The sequence below is a fragment of the Pelmatolapia mariae genome, linkage group LG20 (genome assembly GCF_036321145.2).
Source record: "Pelmatolapia mariae isolate MD_Pm_ZW linkage group LG20, Pm_UMD_F_2, whole genome shotgun sequence".
Lineage (NCBI taxonomy): Eukaryota > Metazoa > Chordata > Actinopteri > Cichliformes > Cichlidae > Pelmatolapia > Pelmatolapia mariae.
The window spans coordinates 38,382,847-38,407,323 of NC_086244.1; the positions used below are offsets into that span (position 1 = coordinate 38,382,847).

The 24,477-nt window shown below is 44.3% G+C and overlaps 1 protein-coding gene across 5 annotated transcripts in view; it reads left to right on the forward strand.

The window, feature by feature from the left end:
• tns2a (tensin 2a) overlaps positions 1 to 24,477 on the forward strand; it is a 67,486-nt gene that overhangs the window by 15,177 nt on the left and 27,832 nt on the right. For 4 of the 5 annotated variants that reach the window (XM_063465447.1, XM_063465448.1, XM_063465449.1 and 1 more), the window contains exons 2-3: positions 12,846 to 12,951; positions 13,098 to 13,135. In XM_063465447.1, the coding sequence (XP_063321517.1) occupies positions 12,846 to 12,951; positions 13,098 to 13,135 (144 nt within the window). Of the gene's footprint in view, positions 1 to 2,034; positions 2,130 to 12,845; positions 12,952 to 13,097; positions 13,136 to 24,477 lie in introns of those variants that run through there. The other variant, XM_063465451.1, reaches the window with a different exon arrangement.

Genomic DNA, 24,477 nt, shown 5'->3' on the forward strand with positions numbered 1-24,477 from the left:
TGTGTAAGCACATTGTGTGGGCCTGATCCCTGCCATACCAATATTGCTGTGCGGGTGTCAGTGTGTGTGGTCATGTATTACTTATTGTTGTGGGGACACAAATTTGTTTACACACTCACATTGTAAGGTCTCGCCTACTTTATGGGGACAAATTGCAAGGTAAATCATTCAATTTTAGGGTGAAGGCTTGAGTCAGGGTTAGGATAAGGTTCAGGCAGGGACTTGTGATGGGTAGTGTCATGATAAGTCTCCAGGAAATTAATGTAAGTTAATGTAATGTCCACAAAAGTGATGGAAACACAACGTGTGTGTTTGTGTGTGTGTGTGTGTACGTGTGTGTGTGTGTGTGTGTGTGTGTGCGCGCATGCGCGCGCGTGCATAGGGTTAGGGTCAAATGTTGGATGCATTTTGGTTTTTGAAATGTTGAAATTGTTTTGTGAAATGTTTACAATGTTTATCTGTTGTTTATTTATTTGTTCATCCTTGTTGTACTATTACAACTTATTATAGAATAACTTGGCATTTTACTACCCTTGTTGCACAGTGTTGCCTTGAAGCAACAAACCAATATCTGTTTGGGGGGGGGGGGGGGGGGGGCAGGGTGTCAAATTTTATGATTGATAGGGACCCTAAAGCTCCCCCAAAATAGGGAGAAATATTTTTTTCCCCAAAAATTAAAAAGTCATGCAGTAGAGGGTTATAGGCTCATTATTTTTGAGTAAGATGCTACAAGCTTGAACCAAATATTTTTGGGCAGTTTCTACAATTCTTCCTTGCAGAATCTCTGAGGATCCACCAGGCGGGATGAGCAGTCATTTTCAGATCTCTCCAGAGATGTTCAGTCAGGTTCAAGTCTGGGCTCTGACTGGGACACTCAAGGACATTCACAGAGCGCTCCCAAAGCATTTCCTTTGTTTCTTGACTGTGTTCGTAGGGTAGTTGAGCACTCTGGAGCAGGTTGCCGTCAATGATGTCTTTGTACATTGCTGCATTCATCTTTCCCTCAACTCTGACTAGTCTCCCAGGTCCTGCTGCTGAAAACCATCCTCACAGCATGATGCTGCGACCACCACGCTTCACTGTAGGGTTTCCTGCAGACATAATGCTTGACATTGAGGCCAAAGAGTTCAACCTTTGATCCATCAGACCAGAGAATTTTGGTTCTCATGGTCTGAGAGTCCTTCAGGTGGCTTTTGGCAAACTCCAGGTAGGCTGTCGTGTGCCTTTTGCTGAGGAGTGGTGTCTGTCTGGCTACTCTACCATACAGGCCCGATTGGTGGAGTGCTGCAGAAATGGTTGTCCTGTACAGTCTTTTTATATCGTCCCAGTTATTTATTGGTTTGCAAGTATGGCAAAATTAATGACGAACATAGATTAGATTAAAATCACTGATGAACAAGTAATACTGAAAGCCCAGGCGTATCTGCTGGTACTTTCCAGATTATACTCTGAAACACCTGCTCCTTTTTCTAGTGCAGATGTCATAAAAGCAAAAAGGCTTTAATAATGATTTAAAGATGTAAAGACAAAAATCCCATTTCATCTAAAAGCACTGGGAAGACTTTTCCCCCTCTGGGGCATGTTCAAGCTGTCCTCTTACTGAGGCCATCTGCATCTGATGCCGAGGTCACAGTTACCAGTCCTGCTGTCAGGAATGAACCACTCCCACACAATGCCCATCATTGTCCAAATATCAAGACTATTTTTAGTAAGAAACGAAAGGGTAGGGGCAAGAGAGTTTCCAGAGATGTGTGTGTGGGTGTGTGTGCGGCTGCAAATGGCTTGCTCTATGTGCGCATTTGTTTTTACATTTGTAGGCCTGTGTTCATCTCTTGTTTGTGTGTTCAACCCCTCCCTCGTTCAATCCAGCTACTGTTCTGTGGTGGTTGGCAGGAGGTGCATTGAGAAAGGGGAGGGAGCTCTGGTTAGAAAGCATCTCTTTGACACCATTAAACTCCCCGTTCCTTATTCTGCCAAAAGGCTAAAAATATTAGAAAAAGGACCCACTTGTGCATAGCAGATGTTGCAGAGGGGGAGGTGGGGTCTTTCCTGCAGCACACGGGGACGGGAAGAGGAGAGCGGACGTGTGTCTGTTTTCTCCAGCTGTCTGCAGGGATACACGTCTGCACGTGAGTGTGTATGTGTGAGCAAAGTTTTTCCTCTTGAGGTCTCAGGTAGATGTTTACAACTTCTGTTAGTGTTTTGGAAATGTAGACAGGCCTCAGCTGGTTAGGACTGGAGCTTGAATGGCCACATGTAGCCTATTCTTATTAGGGTTTGTCCATCAGTAACTGTGATGATTAAAATGAGCATCTATAGTGAGACCGAGTCAATCGATTTGATGGTATTATTATTATTACGTTCAGACAGTTTTGCGGTTCTTTTCTCTAACAAATTGTTTCTTTAGGGGCTCTGAGTACTAAATGGTGGATAACACATGCTTTACCAGAGGAAGATGTTTTTTATCCAGTGCAGCAGTGACAGTAATTGCTATCCTGGGGACCAGGCTCTGCATCGCAGGTTGTTTTTAGTGCTCATGCACTCAGACTCTACCAGCTGTTTTCTGTTGTAATCCTACACAAAGTTGTAAACCTCCTTCACTGTGGTTTCCTCTGCTGGACTCCCAAGTTGAGCTGACGGGAATGTTTCAGGAGATTTGAGTTTTGAACTCAGTTTGCACACAGCTTTCCATCAGTGCAGCGGCATGTCTTACAAATACATGAAAAAGAGATGCTAACAACAGATGGACATTAATGCTTTTGGCTAATGCTTAGCTCTTTCCTACGATGCAGTCATTTGTTGTTGAATAATGGGAGATATAAGTTCCCAACTAGGAAGAGCCATCGAAAATTTAAAAAAAAAACTTCAGAGCTTAGGAAAATGCTGATATTATGTAGGTAAAAGCAAATTTAATCTGTAATATTGTTTTAGATTGTGACTGTCAAAATAGACGTACTAAGCTTGGTTAGACGGGGTTTGTTTTTGTTTTGTTTTGTTAAATAGTAGCTAAACACAGTTGTCACACTAATTAAGGCGCTACATAGAGCAGAACCTTAATGTCATTAGCAAGATACACTGTATCTCTGAGGAGTCAGGTAAAGCAGTATCTGTCATATCCTGAAACAAACCATCTTCTTAAGTGATTTTAAACTCGTTTTTTTGGGTAAGGAAAGATAAAGGGGCTAAGCTGAGCTTGCTAACACAGTATAAAACATTTAGCTTAACGGCTACATTAGCTAGTATTTTCCTATATATGCTATTCAATGTTTATTTAAGAAAGCAAATATAACATTTTTGTTTTCTATTAAATAACCTCAAAAAATGACTGACTGTACCTTTACTAAATTTCATTATGTGGGATTATTAATTTGAGATTAAAACATTTTTTAAAATACCAAAAATTATCAACAGGTTACTAAGTGTTATGGAGCAATATTAGCCTTGTGTTCCAGAAGCATCAACTCAAGTTAGCATGTTAGCCAGCTAGCATCGGCGTACCTGTATGCTGCTTTGTGTCTGTGATGTGTTTGTGAGTGCAGTTTTTCCAGTGTGCACTGAGCCATGAGAGGGAAAAAAGGTGTTGGAGTCTTTCATAAAGTCTTTGACTTCCTGTAGGGCAGGTCATAAACCAAAGAAACAGAAAACATAGTAACTGCTAACCCTTTTTTTTCATGCAGCCACTGGAGGAGAGGATTAACAAAATTTGTTTTAAATCTAGCATTTCCTGCAGCATGTATCTTTTCTGACTTGCCATCACCACCTTCAACTGGCCACTGGCATCAGCCCATACAGAGTACTGGACTTGGTCGCTGTACACAACAGAGATCATAGAAGTGCTTTTGGTGGCATGGACACAAACACCAGTTGATGTGACTCCATTATAGTGATGTGCAAATGTTGGTATCGGTCCACTACTAAGTAAACACAGGGCCAGTGTTGCTGATGCTGATACTTTTAACCTATAAAGGCAGCTTATGTAGGAAAGGGAGCAATGTGTCACGATTTATGAGATGAATCACTATTGGAAATTCTGAACACATTTTAATGACCACTAAATCTCTGTTTCCATGATAATTAGTTATTGAAAAAAAAAACAGACCTTTCAGCTTTTAGTTATTTTGGGTTTTATGGAGACCTGGAATGTAAACGTGCCTGTCTCTAAAGCACTTTGGGTGATATTCTGTTGTTTGAATGCTCTGTAGGACAGCGGTCCCCAACCCCCGGGCCACGTACCGATACCGGTCTGTGAGTCGTTTGGTACCGGGCTCAGGTGTGAATTTTATGGTTTTCAGGGTTTTTGTTGTTATTTTTTATCATTATTTTTTTATCTATTTTATCGTTAACTCGGTTTCCCTGGGTCTTTTCCCTTGTGTAATGAATAAATCTTTTATTTTTTGCGGTACCGGTACTGGTTTAATTTTGCTGAATTTATTAGAAAAAACACCTTAAAGGCCGGTTTGTGAAAACATTGTTGGACATAAACCGGTCCGTGGTGCAAAAAAGTTTGGTGACCGCTGCTATAGGACATCGATACGCGTGACAGCTGATTTTTAGAGTATGTCTGATGTATAATGTTTCATTTCTAAAACATAATTTATTTCACGCAATTCAGTGGGTTACATCCTGGACTTCGAGGATAGAAAGTATGATATCATTACTGGCTTTGATATTGATTAGATTGATATTTGAATTGAACCTGTTACGGTTTGGAGGAGGACTCAAGCGCAGGACTCCGGTTCTGATGCTCACAAGAAGGGTTTATTTACAATGCACCAGGTGTATATACAAGAATGTGCGGGGGGGTGCTATATACAGCTGAGTGAGGGGAGAAGGGGTCTCCAGGGGAAAGCACGCGTTCTTCAGAATATCCACTCACACGATCACAGGCTCACACTCCGACACTGCCACACGGGAATCACACGGGGGGAAAATCCAGGGAGCTCTGTAGACAGGGAGACAGGGTTAAGTACGACGCACACAGGAAAACACTCTTAACTGACTTGCTGTAGCTTGGCTTCACTAACGCGTGGTAGACAACGATCCAGCGGCGAACAGCAGTCACCTCCTGGCTTAAATGCAGATCACCTTAATGAGACCCAGGTGTCTCATCTCCCGAGGGCGTGGGCCGAGGGCGTGAACCCACAGTGAGTTCCGCCCCGGCGAGAGAGAAGAGGAGAGAGAGAGAGGAAGAGAGAGAAACAGAGAGAGTGCTGATCAGCGTGCAGCTGATCCACCTGGCCGTGACAGTACGCCCCCCCCCCCCCGACGGGAGCCTCCCGGCGACCCCCAGGCTTGTCAGGGTGAGCCGCATGGAACGCCCGCACCATACCGTGATCCAGAAGGGCCGCCCGCGGGATCCAAGAACGCTCCTCCATCCCGTAGCCCTCCCAATCCACGAGATACTGCAGACCGCGCCCCCGGCGCTGGACATCCATGATCCGCGAAACGGTGAACGCCGGGTGGCCATCAATGCCCCGGGCGGGCGGAGGGGGTCTGGAAGGAGGGCACAGAGGACTAGAGAGGCACGGCTTCACTTGCGACACGTGAAAGGTGTTATGGATTTTCATATTCCGGGGCAGTTTAAGACGGACAGAGACAGGGTTAATCACAGAGTCGACTTCAAAGGGACCAATGAAAGTGGGAGACAGTTTCTTGGATTCAGACCTGAGTGGGACGAATCTGGTGGACAGCCAAACCTTTTGTCCAGGTGTGTAGGTGGGAGCAGGGGTCCGGTGGCGGTCCGCCAGGCGCTTATTGCGTTCCACTGTGCGGAGAAGGGCGGCCCGAATCGCTCTCCAGGCACGCCGACACCTCCGAAGATGCTGTTGGACGGAGGGAACAAAGTGCTCACCTTCGACGGCTGGGAAGAGTGGCGGTTGGTAGCCCATGGACGCCTCGAAAGGGGACACACCGGTGGCAGAGGAGGTAAGGCTGTTATGAGCATACTCAATCAATGACAGTTGCTCGCTCCAAGTTGACTGGTTGGTGGATACCAGGCACCGGAGAGCCGCTTCGAGCTCCTGGTTGGCACGCTCCGTTTGGCCATTGGTCTGTGGGTGGAAACCAGAGGAGAGACTGACCTGAGCTCCGAGGGCACTGCAGAACTCCTTCCAGACACGTGACGTAAACTGCGGTCCTCTGTCTGACACAATGTCCGTGGGGATTCCATGGAGGCGAAAAACGTGGTCCGTGAGTAGCCGGGCGGTCTCTAGAGCAGTGGGGAGCTTAGGGAGGGCGACAAAATGAGCAGGTTTGGAGAAACGGTCCACAATGGTGAGAATGACAGTGTTACCTGACGAGACGGGCAGACCAGTGATGAAGTCAACAGCGATGTGCGACCAGGGACGACTCGGAGTCGGCAGAGGTTGGAGGAGACCAGAGGGTGGTTGATGGACGCTCTTGTTTTGAGCGCAGGTCGAGCATGCGGAAATATACTCGCGGACGTCTTTGGCAAGGGAAGGCCACCAGGCGAAACGTTGAAGGAAGGTAGTAGTGCGGTGGACCCCTGGGTGGCAGGTGAATCTGGCCGTATGAGCCCAATGTAACACTCGTGACCTTACAGAGGAGGGGACGAAGAGCAGCCCTGGAGGTCCCGTTCCGGGGTCTGGTTCTGTCCGTTGAGCCTCTCGAATGGCCGACTCGATCTCCCAGGTCAGAGCCCCGATTACACAGGTGGGTGGTAGGATGGGAGAGTCCCGAGCTGCGTCTTCGGAGGCGGCGAATTGGCGTGAGAGGGCGTCTGGCTTGACATTACGGGAACCGGGTCTGTAAGTGATCGTGAACTGAAATCTAGTGAAAAACAGGGCCCACCTGGCTTGCCTGGCGTTGAGGCGTTTTGCCGATCGAATGTACTCCAGGTTCTTGTGATCGGTCCAGACCACAGACGGCTGGGCAGCGCCCTCAAGCCAATGGCGCCACTCCTCCAGGGCTAGCTTGATGGCTAGTAGCTCTCGATCTCCCACATCATAGTTACTCTCTGCGGAGGAGAGACGGCGTGAAAAGTAGGCACAGGGGTGCAGCTTACCTCCTTGCCGCTGGGAAAGCACCGCCCCCACACCAGCGTCCGAGGCGTCCACCTCCACAATGAACTGCAGGTTGAGATCGGGTTGGACGAGAATGGGCGCCGAGGCAAAGCGGTCCTTCAGATGGGCAAATGCTCGTTGAGCCAGCTCATCCCAGCAGAAGGGAACCTTGGAAGAAGTAAGACGGGTCAGAGGCAGGGCAAGTTTACTGTAGTCGCGAACAAAGCGACGATAAAAGTTTGCAAACCCCAGGAAACTTTGAAGCTGTCTACGGTTGGAAGGAGTCGGCCAGTCAACAACGGCTTGAACTTTTGCGGGATCCGTTTTGAGGTTACCATGATCGATGACGTGGCCCAAGAAAGCAACAGTTGAGACATGAAACTCACACTTCTCCCCTTTAACAAAGAGACGGTTTTCGAGGAGACGCTGAAGGACTTGCCTGACATGGCGTTGGTGGTCGGCGACGGAGCGGGAGAAGATGAGGATGGTATCCAAGTAGACGAAGACGAAATGGTCGATGAAATCAGGAAGCACGTCATTCATGAGAGCCTGAAACACAGCTGGAGCATTGGTGAGACCGAAAGGCATTACAAGATATTCAAAATGGCCCAGGTGAGTATTGAAAGCCGTCTTCCACTCGTCTCCCTCCCTAATCCTCACCAGATGGTAGGCGTTGCGCAGGTCCAACTTTGTGAAAATGGTGGCACCCTGGAGAAGCTCGAAAGTGGAACTCAGCAGAGGGAGGGGATACTTGTTCTTAACTGTGATGGAGTTGAGACCGCGATAATCAATACAGGGCCGTAGACTCTTATCTTTCTTGGTGACAAAAAAGAAACCAGCGGCAACAGGTGAGGACGAGGGGCGAATGAGACCGGCGACAAGTGACTCATTGATGTATTTTTCCATGCTTTCCCGCTCCGGTCGAGACAGGCTGTACAACCTACTGGTCGGGAGTGGAGCGCCTGGGAGTAGGTCAATCCCACAATCATACGGCCGGTGAGGAGGGAGGGAGCGTGCCTTATCTTTACAAAACACTTGCGCCAGGTCATGATAAACCGCTGGTATGGAGGACAGATCAGGCGGTTCTGAAATAGTTTTACTGGGTGGTAGGCTCATGGCGGGGGTGGCGGCTTTTAAACAGGACATGTGACACTCCCCCCACCCCGAAATACTTTCCTTCCTCCAATCAATCACAGGGTTATGTAGACGTAGCCAGGGATAGCCTAAGACTAGTGGCGTGAGCGGGGCTCTAAAGACATACAACTGTATGGTTTCAACATGATTGCCAGAAAGAGTCAGGGAAACCGGTTCTGTAACATGAGTTAATGTCTGGAAGACGCTGGCCACTAAGGGCTGTGACTTGGAGTGAATGAGACAGAGGCTCCGTGATAAAACCTAATTTGAGCGCCAGCGAGGCATCAATAAAATTCTGTTCTGCCCCGGAATCGATCAGAGCGTCGAGAGAATGAGTCTTGAGACGAACCGTTAGCTTAGCTGCAATCATGAGACGAGGAGGTGACTGAGAACAGGTGACCTCGCCCACCCGTACACTCCTCACTACTGGCGGGCGCTGTCTTTTGGCCGAGCCGGGCAATCCATGGCAATATGGCCCCTGCGGCCACAATAAAAGCACTCACCGGCTCTCCAGCGACGATACCGCTCCTCGGGCGACAGTCTGGAGCGGCCCAGTTGCATGGGCTGTTCACCCTCCTCCATGCTGTCCGATGCGTGACTGCCGCTAAGCGCGCCTCCCCCTGACGTCGTCTCCATGCGCCCCGGGGGCCTCTGGGAAATGTAGTTTCCGGTTCCCCGGCGCGCCCGTAGGTGCTCATCTATCTTCACACATAGCGTAATCACATCAGACAGAGTCTTAGGAACATCCCTCATCATCAACTCTCTCTTTAAGTCATCACAAACATTATTCAAGAGAGTACTTATCAATGCCGACTGCCCCCACCCAGTCTCTTCGGCCAAGGTCCAGAATTCGACCGAAAAATCTGCCATACTCCGCCTCCCCTGCTTCAAATTTAACAGTCTGTGGGCGGCCGCCTCCGCTCCGGTGCCCCTTTCAAAAACAGTTTTAAACTTGGTGAGAAAGTCCTCGTAAGAAATCTCAGGGGCTGTTCTTAAAACGGCCTGCGCCCAGTTTAATGCCTGCCCACGTAACAGTTGAACCATAAAGGCGATTTTGGCCCCGTCTGTCTCATACGTTCTTCGTAACTGACGGAATTGTAGCGTGATCTGAGTCAAAAATCCACCACATTTATCGAACTCACCCGAGAAGGGCTCCGGCGCCGGTAACGATCGCTCAGGAGGTTCAGTGGAAGCCGGTGCGGGGGAAACAGGTGGAGCGGCTGCAGATGGATTGGGAGCCGATAGCTGAGGAGAAACAGACGGAGGAGGTGAGGGTGGGCTTACCGACGGTAGATGTTGAGCGAGGACTTGAGTGAGTGCAGCCAGTTGTTGATTTATGTGCCGAAGCATGTGTTCGTGGCGTTCCAGAATTGCCTCCGGGGTGAGGACGGGTTGCTGGGTGGGATTTGAGTCCGCTGAGTCCATGATGGCTGGATCGTTATTGTTACGGTTTGGAGGAGGACTCAAGCGCAGGACTCCGGTTCTGATGCTCACAAGAAGGGTTTATTTACAATGCACCAGGTGTATATACAAGAATGTGCGGGGGGGTTCTATATACAGCTGAGTGAGGGGAGAAGGGGTCTCCAGGGAAGTCCAGGGGAAAGCACGCGTTCTTCAGAATATCCACTCACACGATCACAGGCTCACACTCCGACACTGCCACACGGGAATCACACGGGGGGAAAATCCAGGGAGCTCTGTAGACAGGGAGACAGGGTTAAGTACGACGCACACAGGAAAACACTCTTAACTGACTTGCTGTAGCTTGGCTTCACTAACGCGTGGTAGACAACGATCCAGCGGCGAACAGCAGTCACCTCCTGGCTTAAATGCAGATCACCTTAATGAGACCCAGGTGTCTCATCTCCCGAGGGCGTGGGCCGAGGGCGTGAACCCACAGTGAGTTCCGCCCCGGCGAGAGAGAAGAGGAGAGAGAGAGAGGAAGAGAGAGAAACAGAGAGAGTGCTGATCAGCGTGCAGCTGATCCGCCTGGCCGTGACAGAACCACCCACCTCTGCATCCTTGTGGTGTTGATTTAAAGAAAGTTGGCTAATAAACAAAAGTAGCAGCTGCTGTGTGCAACTGTAAAAGAACATCATTTGTACAGTAAGATATTACACATATTTAACTTTTTGATTACTATTTATTATCTTTGTCTCTTCTGTTGGAGGCATATGGTGCCATCTATTGTAGGCTCTAATGAAACAGCAGTTATTTGCTGCTTTTAACAGCAAACAGACGAGTCATAATAATTACAGCGTGCAAAACCACCTCACTTCAAGTCAACTTGGTACCATGACTGAAGCTTGTGATAACATGGGTAATGAGTTTGCAGATGGTCATGTTTTACATAGTGCTTGAAAGACTTTTCATCCGTGTTGGCTTAAAGCATGCGTTTGTTCTACTAAATGATCCTTGGGATGAGATTGCTTGATCAACAACTGCTTCCAAGTTTGAAGAAGGACATTGGAACCTCTGCGAGTTAATCAGCAATTTTAAAACCAAACAAATGCCACACTTCAAACATTTGGTATCCATTCATTGCCCTTGTTCTTGTTACACAGAGGTTATTCTGCATATAGAATCACCGTATCGTGTTGCCTTTGTTACATTTTCTTGGTTTTCATGCTTTTACCCTCAGGTCCTCTCGCCTGAGAGAGGCTTTTTAAACACCTTAACAAAGAATTCAGTAGCAGAGCCCCGTATCACTGTCTGACCATGATTGCCTGTGGTGGGACTATATAGTGGTCTTGATTGTGTCTGGAACAGGAAGAATGCTGCCAGCCTTTCCTCAGTGTGTTTATTTCTCAGCCCACATCACCGCTGTGGTTCAGCTGACAGTAACTAGTTGCTTTTTTAAAACTCAGTGTAGGCCCCCTTGTGTACAATAATGTATATTTTAAAGGTCTATTGCACACTTTCATAGATGCATGCTAAAGTCCAGGAGGAGTTTAACTAACATGCTTTGTCAGTGGGCTTGAATGTCACTGCGAAGCAATAGAAATAGAACGTGCATTACATAAAGGCAGCAAGACTGGTCATGAGGAAAGGCAAAGGAGCGTTTGTTGTATTTGGGGTTCAGGACCTGGATTGAGTCAGAAGATACGTCAAAACAGGACTTGATAAGATGAGATAAGATGATGCTAAACTGTAATGAAATCTGAGTGGATTTTGGTCTGCTAATGTGATAAAAGCACCAACAAGAATAGACCATGTGAGTCAAATAAAATAAAAAGTCCCAGCATTTAAAATGATATGTCGCCCACAAGTACTGGCAAGATGAGCTTTTCCAGCCATGTGTTATTATATAACATACACCAGCCCCTGAGCCACCCACCCTATCCTCCTCCACCATCCAAGGTGCTGCGGTTGCAGTACACTTGTACAGCAGCAGGCCAGCAGCCGCTGCACACAGCAGGCACGAGGGTGATGCCAGGCGAGGCAGCTGTCCAAACACTGTCCGGTCCCTAGAACAGGGCCAGGGAAGCAGGGTAATGGAAGAAGTGTGCAAACAGCTCCCTTTCTTTGTTGCCAAGGAGTAAAAGCACAAGCAGAAGCAACAAAACCCTTTTTGTCTCTGTATCACTTTAATTATCCAAGGCTATGGACACGTTATGGACACGTTAGCAGCACGATTGCTTTCTTAAATATAGCTGTTTTCTCCGGGTGACGACAGCACTGGTGCGTGTTCGGTGTATGTGTGAGGGGGGGAGGGACTCTTATTTGATGTCAGATAAGACCCATTATGCAGCAATCCTCACACTTGGCCCATGGATTCGTATTGCAAACCTCCACAGAGTCATATTCAGATTTGATCCCATGTTGAGAAACAAAGACTCCGTGGGTGGAAATGACAACACGACACACATTAATGTACCCACACTGGCACACACGCATGAAATCAAACACACATACATGTACACTTGGAAACGTAAGAAAGAAAAGATGTGATTTTCTTGTACTTTCACTTTATCTAGCTGTCTAGTTCGATACGTTTGCTTTTTTTTTTTCCTCTCTTTTCACAAATCTTTACACACACACTAAGGATTAGAGTTGGGTATGGGCGGGAATCTCATGGATTATTACTGGAAGACAGTTACACAACCAGAACAGAAGTTTGAGAGGCAAAGGGAGTAAAAGAAGCACCTTTATTCATACACAAGTCTGCATGTTAAAACTTTAAGCTTCTGCTACTGTTAGAACCAACTTACTCACCCAACTTTTATTTTATCTTTTATTTGTCTCTAATTAATTAATTTACACTGGACGCTGCAGTGAAATGGCTATAGTTCAAGAGTGTGGAACTCCAGGCCTCGAGGGTCGGTGTCCTGTAGGTTTTAGATGTGTCCTTGATCCAACACAGCTGATTTAAATGGCTAAATTACCTCCTCAACATGTCTTGAAGTTCTCCAGAGGCCTGGTAACGACCTAATCATTTGATTCAGGTGTGTTGACCCAGGGGGATGTCTAAAACCTGCAGGACCCTGGCCCTCGCGGCCTGGAGTTCGACACCCCTGCTATAGTTGGTGTAAAGATGACTGACTGAAAACATTGAACGTCTGCCAAGTCGAAACTCTTGGATGAAGGTTAAACAAGGACTCTTGAAGTGTTTCTAACATTAGCATGTCTAGTCCAGTATTAGGCATGTAACACAGTGTAAACCTTTGTTCTGTGTGTGTTTCTGAGCAGGCAGGCAAAGGAGAGCCCCACGTCTTCAAGGAGAAGACTTTCAAGAAGAAGCGGCAGTGCAGTGTGTGTCGGCAGAGCGTCGATAACGTGGGCTCCTTCTGCAGAGGTGAGAGTGCTCCTGTGTTGACTTTCTCCCACTAATTTGGTTGTTATTAAAAATAAAACTAAAGAAAGAAATTGGACACAACTGTAAGGTCACTAATCCTAACCTTTGTTTTCTTTTTCCCCTCCCACTTCACGTGTTTTTCTCAGTATGCAAAACAGCCACCCACAGGAAGTGCGAGGCAAAGGTAAGGATCGACCACCAAAGGAAATAGTTTCAGGCTTGACTTAGATGGAGAAAAATAAATTCTGTATCGCTAAACACAAAAATTACAATACAGAGGAAATTTTGATGTTACTTAATGTTTCACAAAAAACTGCACAGAACAAGGATAAATGCCAGTTTTCCATAATGTTTGTTATTCACATTTCATGGCATCCAATTGTAGAATTAGTGCCAGCTGGTTATGTCAGAGAGCCCAGTTTTTAGGGCTTGATTGACAGCAAATACTTTGGCAACAGTTCTAACCTTGAAGGCTAAGTCCTCATCCTAACCCTGATGTTTTGTGGAAAAACACACACAACTCTGAGGTGAAGGCTACTTCAGCAGCTTTTCAAAGAAAAATCCCAAATATTTGTTCAGTTTTCTGATGAGCTTTGGACTTATGGCTAAACAAACAACACATGAATTTTTTTGTGAGAATAATTACTATTATCAGCCCTTCTTAGCCCCAAGTCTACCCAGCACTGTGTTTTGGAGAAAGATAAAAATGACTTTTAGGGTTTTTTTTTTTTTTAATGTGAATAGTTTTGACGTGTCATTTGGAATGATTATTGTCTTTGTGGGTTTTTTTTGTTGTTTTTTTTTTGTTTTTTGTTTTTTTAGAAGAACAATTTCATAAGAACATAAATTACATATTCTGACTGGCCAGAGCAAGGATTAAGTTAGACCTCGGGGAGAGGTCTAACTTAGATGGATACAGATATTAATTGCTGTAAACTCGACTCCTATTAAGGTCACTAAATTAAATGCATTTGCATGTACTCATTAAGCCAGTTCCCAGGCACTGAAATGATAAATGACATTAAGGAAACTCTTTGGGGTTGTCCAAACATAATGCTGTCACATTCTGAGCTGAAGAGGGTCATGGGAGTGATAATAACATTAAATAGACTTCTTTTTTTGTTGTTGTTTTTAACGACGTGCTAAATAAATTTCACAAGTTTATAAAGCATAACAGTGAAAGGTAATGTTACTTTATGATTAACTTTTACCTCAAATAAAGGTATAGGCACATGACAGTATCTCTATGAAAGCAGACATCTCAGGAGCCGTTCTAAAAAGAAGCCTGTTCATTTGCATTCCTCAATGTAAGTTGCAAGCCTTCCTTCGAACACCACACTGCTGGCTCTGTGAAAGAGTCATTGATGGAAGTATGGCATAATGAATGGACAGAGTGATGCTGAGGGGGAGAATGTGAAAGGGGCAGAAGGCTGAGGCAGGGAACCTTGGCAGGCAGCAGCTGACGGAGATAAAGCTAAGGGGTGAAGGCATGTGGCAAAGACGAGCATCATTCCTCTAGCATCCCTCTGTCCTCTTGTCTTTTATCTGCGGAGAGCCTTGGGGATGAGTTCAGAGATGAAAGGATGGCTTTGAAACAGCACACGCAATAAAAAAGTAAAATCAGCTTTTTAAGGACAGCTTGTGGTGTTGGTCGCACGGAGTTATAGGTTGGTTATGACTCTAGAGTGGACATAGACCAGTAAGCCACAACATTAAAACCACCGACAGGTGAAACAAAGAGCAATAAAAATGTCTTTACAATGGAATGCTCTGCTGGGAAACAACCTTTGATACATACTATCCACCTAAAATATTGCTGCACCATATCACTGACTACAGTAGTCTCCTATACCAGTGGAACTACCCCTCCAAACTTTCAGAGGTAAAGGAACAGGCCTTATTTGTGTCTACGCTTTCACAGTCAGAGCTGAGAACCTACAGAATATAGGAAGATGGTTTTGATGTTGTGGCTGACTAAAAATAGTATTTGTTTTCTTCCATTGTAGGGACTGTCTGTCTGTATGTGTTGTTGTCAAAGAGAAACTTCAAGGATTAGATGAGTTTTCAGTAACACAGCTGGTTTCTTATTTTAACTTAAAAGTAATACAACATAGCATTATAGCAGCACAGCTAGCATGATTGTGTTTAGATGTAAAACCACAACTTGAAATATAACTTTACTTTTTAATGACTTTAGACAAACAAAATACATTACAATCTGTTCACTGGTTAATTAAGAGATACTGTTAACTTCACCCTTAGACATAATCAGCGATTTAATCTGTTGTTAAGCTAGGCTAGGTGCTAGCTAGAGCGCTATGTGTTTGTATAGCCATAAAAGGCTGTCAGTGTTCTTGTTTATCTTGTCATGTGATTTTGTTAACCACAATTCTAGCCCTGAACTTAAACCCTAACCCTTTGCTCTGGAGACGAGCGACAATTCTTTTGGGAAAAATGTAAATAAAGACTTGGGAGAATAAAATAATTACAATGTTTGTGTCAATTTGTACAAATCAGCAGTTTGGCTACTTATGCTCCTCATTTAGCAGTACATATTTTAAATGGTGAGAAATGTTCCAGTGTTTTCCAATTTATTAGGAAAAAAGTTGATTATTCCACAGATATTTTATATTTTTAAGATTAATTACAAAAAAACAAAGATCGGGATGTTCTTAAACAGCCTTACTATAACTGTTTGATGTGTGGTTGTTGACTGGGAGTTAAACTGTGATATCCATCGCTGCTGCCCAGGAAGGGAGAGGTCGGATAAGGGAGGGTGTAGTGGACTGGCTTCTCTGTCCATATTAGCTGTTATCTAACCTTACGTATAATGCAGAGACTTGAGGAGGGATGAAGGAGTGGCATTGGTCTTTCCTAATGTGAATTCAGATATTTGAAGTAAAGACAGAGACACAGCAAACTGAATAAAACTGAATAAGCTAATTCGTGTCACCTGGTTTGTGGTAAACAGGTGTAGTTACCTGTGTTAGAGCAAGGCTTCAGTTGCTTTGCATGCCATTCACGTTGATTTTGTTAACTATTACATTGTCTTTGAATCGCCCAGCTCTCCTCTCCGGTTTGTGTGTCTGTGTTTATATGTGTGTGATATTCCTGCATACACACACACGCCTAAGCACTTCTGGAGGTCTGTCATCTGTAAGGCATCCTGTTTACCACACCATTCAGTATGTTGTCAGAGTAGACTTCAGCTCTGTGACAGTGGGGAAAAAAACGAAATCATAAACCTACTTCTCATAAAGATTGACTGGTAGTGATTGTACTCTGCATGTTTTTAATTTCAGTTATTCTGCTCCCTGCTCTTTGCCCATGAGGTCAGCAGCCTCCAGCTGCCTCATCTCTGTCTCTATTAAAAAGAACAGACTCTCACAGAGACGAGCAGAAGGCCATAAACAGTTTTACTTCAGCATGTTCTCTCTCAGAGAATAGTCTCCCTTATCTTTGATCCCAAGTGGAAAATTTAGTCCAAAGGGAATTTGTAGGGGGTGGTGGGGAAAGAGAGAGGGGGCGAGAGAGGAACAGTGGGAGTAGGAAGGATTAAAATTAGTGAAATGCAGCCCGTGACGATTTGACCGGCCCGTCTGGTCTAATTAGGCAAGAAGAGGCATTTCCGCTGGTCAAACTACGGGCTGCTGGCTAACTACTTGGTTCCCAAACCGAGTCACGCCCACCAGTGATCAGTCAGGCTGGATCAATGGATGTGTGGCTGACTGCCAGATGTGTTGTATCAGACAAAACAGAGCTGACTAACAAGAGCTCCTGTAGATTGCTGATGATTTCTTACTGTAAGCAGACAAAAGGGTGAGCTGTGCTTTGAGTTGACATCTAAAACCAAAGGCAATCTAAAAGTTTTAACTTTGTTTAAACCCTTCTTATAAGGTCATAAGAGGTCAAATCTGATAACATTTTTTCCTAACTGGTGTTGCCAACCATCAATTCATCCATCCATCCATCCATCCATAAATACTTTTTCTTCAGCTTATCCAGTTAATGGTTATGGGGGTGCTGGAGCTTATCCCTGCTGTCATGGGAAAAGAGGCAGGGTACACTCTGGACATGTTGCCAGCCTAATATTCCAAATTAAATATAAATGAAATTGCACATTTCAGTTTCATGCATGTATTGTTGTACTGCTGTTTTTCTCTCCATCCACATGAAGCAAGATTTCTCAGCAGAACAAGATAAGTGTTATTTACTTTCCCTGTTTTAATTTTATTATTTCACCACTGACTGTCTGTGACTGCAGTTCAGTGAGTAAAGGAAAACATTTCAGAATGGAAGTTCATTGTTTTAGTGGAAAGTTGTCCTGCAGATGGTGTATGCTTATGCTGGTAAAGTGGGGCTGCATATCACAGTAATTACACTCTCTGGCCCCGCCCCCCACATATTGGGATTGCTTATTGTCTCTCGTCCTTGTCACAGCTCTCATCCGCTGAACATGTCAAAATATATTTTACATGAGGCTAAGCTGTGTGCCGTTTGCATTGCCTGCTGTTCTCTTTACAAGAAGAGGATGTACAATCAAGTACAGATGGAGTGGAAGTGGGGGAGGACGCAGGGATGGGGGAGAAGAGCAACATAACCCGCCTGATGTTTCTCTGAGCCTTTCATCAAGACAGTTGTGGTTGCTGTTGTGCTCCTCGGGGCTCTTTTTTTCTAATAAGGAAATTCAAAACATAGAAATACTTTCAGGAAAAGAACCCTTTGAAGTGTCTTCTGCGCACTTCCTCTACTGTGACACATTTCCTGAAGGATTCAAAAGACTGTGTTGCCACTGTCTTTCCTTTTTTAACTTTGCATTAACTAACGTGACACTCTCAAAAACATCAAGCAGTTGCAGGCTAACAGAAGCGATGAGTGGATGGAATTTTAGAGCAATGTCAGAAACAAAAAGTCGACCAGATTCCCTGTTTTCCCAACATGCAGCTGACCCCGGCATCCCTGTTACTCTACAGACTTCCCGTCACTATAGGAATATGTCACTCGTTGCTATTAGAGCATGCCAGCTGCAGCATGCTTTTAAGCAGTCTCCTGTAACAGGGAGGCTTAAATAAGAAATACCCATCGCAGCAGTTTACTGTAAGAAACCTTTTAATTGTTTCAGTAGGTTGTTTTTGGGGGGCCTCAGTGACATCAGCAGCAAGTCATTCTTGTGGCGTCTAGCCCCGGCCTCTGGTTCCCCCCCTGCAGTTCCAGTATTTCACTAAATACTCGTGTAGTCAGCATGAGTCATTCAGGATAACAGGATCCAACTGCATCATTTTAACATTACTGGGACCATGACCGTCTCTTCTGACTCAACGAACTTTATCACAGACAGCTCGGGTAATTGCTGAGATAAGTTGGCATGTTTTCAGTTCCCGTGTGTGTGTGTGTGTGTCCAGCACAGACTAAGCGAGAGAAGGAGCGAGTGAGCGTTGTTGATGAGAGTTAAAACCATAAGCATGACAGCTTACTTAGCCAAGTTGTGACTAAGTCAGTCCACTCTGTGTGTGTGCGTGTGTGTGTGTGTGCGTACGTGTGTGTGCGTGTGTGTCTTAGCTGGGACATAAGCTGTTCTAATTGGCCGATGGGTTTGTTCTCAGAACTTTTGCATATTTCACTTCACTTCATTTGTATCTGGTATTTCATACATCATTCAAGGAGCCTTCTTATAGTGAGGGCAAGACCCAAGACTATTATAGAGAATAATTATTAACTGTACATAAGATAGACCATGAGTGTGAATTCTTGAATTCACAGTTTAAAGCCGTAACTTTGCCATTTTTTTCAACCATTTCAATCATTTTCGTACGGCAGTTAATAGGAGGATGAAAAAGATTATTATTTTTTAATTCCTACCACCATCATCAGCTCACATCTGTTTTGATTATAAAATCTGAAATCTGTTTAAATATGTCTGTCTAATACACAATATCTATAATTATTTAAAAATCCAAAAGTGTGTGTGTGTGTGTGTGTGTGTGTGTGTGTGTTTGTGCTTTTATTATAACTTATAAAGAAATGGGTCCATGAATTAGCACAGGCAGGGCTGGGCTGGCACAAAAAATATCGGCCCTGGCAATTTCATGTTTGCTTAAAAAAACATCTATAGCGTGTGACAATTTAAAAACTACATTTTAGCTACTAGCAGTTGCTCATGGTTAAAGGAGCCATCCCAGATGAGGCTGAGCACACTGTTGGCGTGGACTGCCTGTATCATGTTAATTTGAAAGTTACAGTAAAATTTTCACTGTTAGATGTCATTAGATTGCAGATTGAATCAGGTGAGTTCTGTTTTCTTACCCCTCCCAATCCAAGTGCATAATCCTAGCTACGGCAGCTGCTATAGGACAACTCACTTGGCTGACAAAAGGTTAGTCGTATAATGGCTGCAGGCGTTTTTCATGTTTCTACTACTGTTTGTGTAAAAAGAAAAATTTGTCCACACATGTCTGAATAATATCAACACTTAAAAATAAATTAGGAAAGAAAAATGGACTTTTGTACATTTAGTATAAAAGAGTAAATCGTTCTTAGAGACAAAAACTATCTTTATACCAAGTTGAAAAAATACTTTCCCGCGGGGTCTGTCATATTTGTGCCTGTGTTTAATTGGGTTTTCCTGTCTTGCCTCTTTTGGCTGTTGTACCCTGTCAGTTCACCTCCCCAGACCTCAAAGAAATAACTAAAAAAAAAAAAAAAAAAAAAAAAAAAAAAGTCAAAGGAAGAGATGGAAGACTGTGACCACAGTGGCGTCTATTTTGTGAGTTGTGGTGTAGTGCAGGAGGAGATGGGTCCTAAAACGGTGGTTGACATTGCCCATCTGAAGAATGCAAATGCATTTTTGTGCATATGGTAAACAATGCGAAGACTGCAAATATAGAAAGAGGAGGAGTCACTGTGCTTGTGGGAATTGTGCAAGTGCCTGCTTATCGACAAGATGAATGAGAGACGGCGCCCAGCCACAGAGCGTAGACGTGGAATGAAGATCTGTAATGCTGCCCCACATCGGTTGGCTCACAAGAGGTTTTTCCATTGTTGATCTCTCCCAATCACATCATGACCCCGGCCTTCCTATGTTGTTTATTTACCCATGTTTATTTTTATCCAGCTTCAAGCTTTCTGCGCTTGTTTGGGTTGGGTGGACGCTAAAGATGGGTGGATGAGAATGCTGTGTGTGTGTGTGTGTGTGTGTGTGTGTGTGTGCTTTAACCTTGAGCATGTACCTAGCAACCCTCTGTACAAGCAGCATTCCTGTTTGTGTTTTCCATCTGCTTAACTTTAGTCTGTGTAGTCAGAACCTCAAAATCCATAACAGGGATTTGCATCCCACTTGGTCATAAAAGCTCCACCACAGGGACCCATGTGACCTATGAGATCTTCGGCCGCCCTCTAAGCTGCTTGGAGCGAAAATGTAACCGTGATAGACAGAGACCTCTTTCTTTCCTTTTGGGGTCAAAATAAAGTGTGGGAACAAGAGACAAAGAGTGAGGAGGGGGGAAAGAAAACACAAATGCTTTGTTAGATGGCCTCATATAAAGACGAGCACAATATTGCACTCCTAAGTCTGCTGGATGTAAGTCTTTCACCTATAGGTGTTGTTTTTGCTTAGCTATGGTCTTGAAGCCCTCATGAGTTAGGTTGGGTTTCTGGTTTTCTCATGAAGACCATCTTGTCATGATTAAGAGGCATTGGACATGTGGGTTGCATTTAAAGGGCAGTTATACAGCTAAGCCAGGTAACTATCAAAAGTGCCATAGCATAAGTCAGGCAGGTTTGTGCTAAAGAGTGACCATCTGTGTTTCTGACTGCCAAAACTGTCTTAAAACAAAACCCAGTCTTATGTGTCAGTTTTACGTTAGTTACAGATGAGGACAAAGTTATTAGCCCCCCCCCCCCCTATGAAATTGGAAAAACTTCCAAGATAAGATAAGACTTTATTGATCCCACGATGGGGAAATTTTTGCGTTACCTCAGCTCAGGTACAGATAGCAGAAGGAAAATACAAATAAAATACAAACAAATAAAAAATAAGTAAGATAATACACTATATACAACGGTAGCATACACAGTATGTGATTATGGATATGGTTGTGGAAATATGCAAGACATAAACTATATAGCTTAACACAGACCTTCCCAAAGTGTGGGGCCCTTATGTCCTAGCAGAGCCATTGCAGGGGGGGCGCGGTATGAAAAGGGGAAAAAAACAAAAACAACGCTTGGACACTGCTAGCACGGGGCGCCCACACAAACGCAAAGCAGGAGATGAAGCATCGCTGAATATGTTTCCAAACCAACTTCATTCTAAGCCAAAGACTAGAAAATATGGTGAAGCATATCTTCCCTTTGGCTTCACCTGCACAAGTGCCAAGGTAGGTCTCCCCTGCAGAATTGGTTTTCCCTTCGTGGGGAGCACGGGCTGAGCTCTGAAATCACAGACAAACAGTGTCCCTCATTCTTGATTTTTAGTTCACAAACACTTGTTGTAATGACTAACTACTCCTGACATTTTGGAGATGTTAGCTCTTTATACAGTAAAGTTACAGCAGGATACAAATAACATCAGGCTGATCCTGCCACGATTTGTTCCCCTGGTTCAAATCACGGACAAACAGTATCCCACAGTTGTTTATGTTTTTAAACCCATTTTGCACAGAGAGGCATTTTTTGATAAATGTATTGATAGCAATGTTGAATATTATTACACAGGAAAAAAACAACTACACTGTGACGCCTCTGCCTTTCTAAATGGAGGGACAGTAACTGCGTGTGTATGTAAGCGTGTAAAACCTGAAGATAGAGACAAAATACTGTTAATCTGACTATCTGCCATTCTGCAATTCATCTCATGTAAACAATAACGTGGCGCACAGCGTGACGTGAAAAAAGGCACATACCTTTGACGTTGCGTGACGAACTCTGTATTCCTCGTCCACACATAAACGCAAAAAAGGAGTTTAAAAAATCTCCGTTTTCGGTGATTCGAAACAGCTGCGTTTTCAAAAATACCCGTGTAGGTGCAGACGTAGCGTAAAAGAGTTAGTAGTTTATTTTCTTACTACCTGTAATTTATTGCAGATTACTTGTATTTGCTTAATTGTTTACTAAATGTTTGAGGTGTGAAGTAAACCGCAAACGAGCAAAACATGGGTGTGTGTGTGGTTGGAGGATGTGTTTGTGCGTGCGTGCGTGCGCGCGAACATTTTTCTTGTAAAACAAAGGGGGGCCTAGCAGAAAAAGTTTGGGAACCACTGGCTTAACATAACTATTCTACCACTACTAAGCGCTCTTTTAACAGAGCAAGGGATTTTCAACATTGCATCTTTAAACATATTAGTTTCTTTAGAAAGCATCAATTATTTCTATTTGCGCACAATAACAGAATAAGCCCTGAAAAACTGACCTTTTTGTTGAGCTATAGTAAAAACAACTGGTGTGCAATGATGTGCTTTAATTTGGTAAACTTTATATATCCGTATTTGTATATCAGTGAAGGATTGTGTAATTACCCCCTTAAGTACATTAAAGGGAGTCTTTGTTTTAAAAAAAATCAAAATAAATTATTATTACAAAATGTCAGACTGAGCAAATGAACACAGACAGTTCAAGCTTGCTGCTGTATCCGTCCTGCTTCCTCGTTTCTGTAAGTGCTTCAATGTTTCATCAGCATTTCTCTTACAGCTTGAAAAAGGTTTCCCTCTGGGATCATATGAGTGTAATACATCACTTTATAAAGGCCCCTGCATTCTTCTCAGGCTTGCTCACTGATGTAGGTGATGATGGTGATCACTAAAGCACACAAGGTCACAGCCAGCATTGGCTTCGACAGCTGAATCTTTGCTGCTTTCATCAGTGTCCTCTGATTGGCTCTCCTAAGGGAGCTGAAGGAATGAGGAGCCTGTTAGGCCTAAGGCTTACCATCAAAGGAAATGGTGCATGAGAGCAGCGTTCATATGTAGCTGGACGTGGCTTGATTGGAGTCTGGATTGGTTGGTACAGTTTGCTTTGCTCATAGACGTAGTTTTTGTTGGTTTGTCATAAGGACAACAGACACATCTATTGTTGGGTGTCTGTTGCAAAAACCCTACAGACAAAGAATGTAATTGGTATGGCTTCCACACCTTAACATCTGCGATCATTTGAGGTCTCCACTGCTTCCCTTGAGTCATGGTTTAGTGTCACTGTGGGTTTATGTGCTTGGGGAACTTTGTCCACAGTTTCCTCATCTGCACACTGGTCTTACTTGCATTAATCCATTGATTTGATGTTTTCCTGTTCAACATTACCTGAGGGAACACCATGGTATTTTAAGATCTGCCCTGTTGCCATTAGGCTTGATGGCAAGGGTGTTGTTGTAGTGGTCATTAATGTAACTGAGCTGCCTCCCCATCTTATTTTGTGGTGGGACATACTCCAACTCCCCCTGCAGCTGGCAGCAACAGTGCTCCTCCTGTCAGATCTGCTGTGAGCTGGAAGGGCTACGTGTAGTCACAGAAACACTCATGAGGATACCCCAAGGAAAGAAAGCCCAAATGTTCCCAGCTAGCAGCCTTAGAAATCGACAATTATCAATGCCTCAGACTGATAGCATCATTTGCTGGGAGAATACTAAAACCCTGATGTTCTGGGTTTGGATTGGTTAGAGAAAAGCAGTCACCAAGTACTCAGCTAAATGTCAACCAGATGAAAAATATTGAAAGTAAAACTTACTTTGCTTCATTTGATGTATCAGGATGAGCAGTGAGTGCTACTGTATGGCCCTGTTGCTTGTGTGTGCTTCTTAAAGGCACTGCCGGTTATTTATATACAAGAAAATATTACAAGCAACAAAAGAAGTACTTTAGCTCGTAGCTATTCACGCACAGACTGTGACTGACGCTGTTTCTTACAGTAATGACATACCAAGGCTAATAGCTCACTCTGTAGTTACTCCTGTCACAGCCCACGGCTCTTAAGCAATGCATTGAGAGGAGAGACCTGTGCTTTATTCATTTACTATGTTTTTTCTGGGTTTGATGGATCAAAGGGCAAGCTGGGAGGTTTAGGAGCCAGGGCCACTACAGGCAAGAAGAGGATGGAGAGCTAGCAGAAGGAGATGGTGGAGAGGGTTATGGAGGTCAGAGGTTTCTGGACATCGTCAGCTGGACACATCTGAAAAGAGGCAGCAGAGACAAAACAACAGGCAGCGTTTCACAGAGTGTGTGTACATGATAGAGTACAGAGAGCAAGTATATTAGTAAGACAGAGTAGGCATATTGATTTTTGTCATTTTAATAACATTTGTCACTCGTTATGATTTTCCTTTGCTTCAAACACACAAAGACAAGGACTGTAAAGATGTAAGAAAGTCATAAGTTCAGAAGCAGGGTGCAGGGAATAAAAAGATTCCAATAAAAGTAGTAGGAGGCACGGAAGTTGGAGATGTGAGAGGAAGACAAACAGGAATGGTTTTGTCAGAAACAGATTAGAGAAGAAAAGGAAGGAAACACCAGGATTGTGAGAGGATATCCAAGGGAAGAAAGT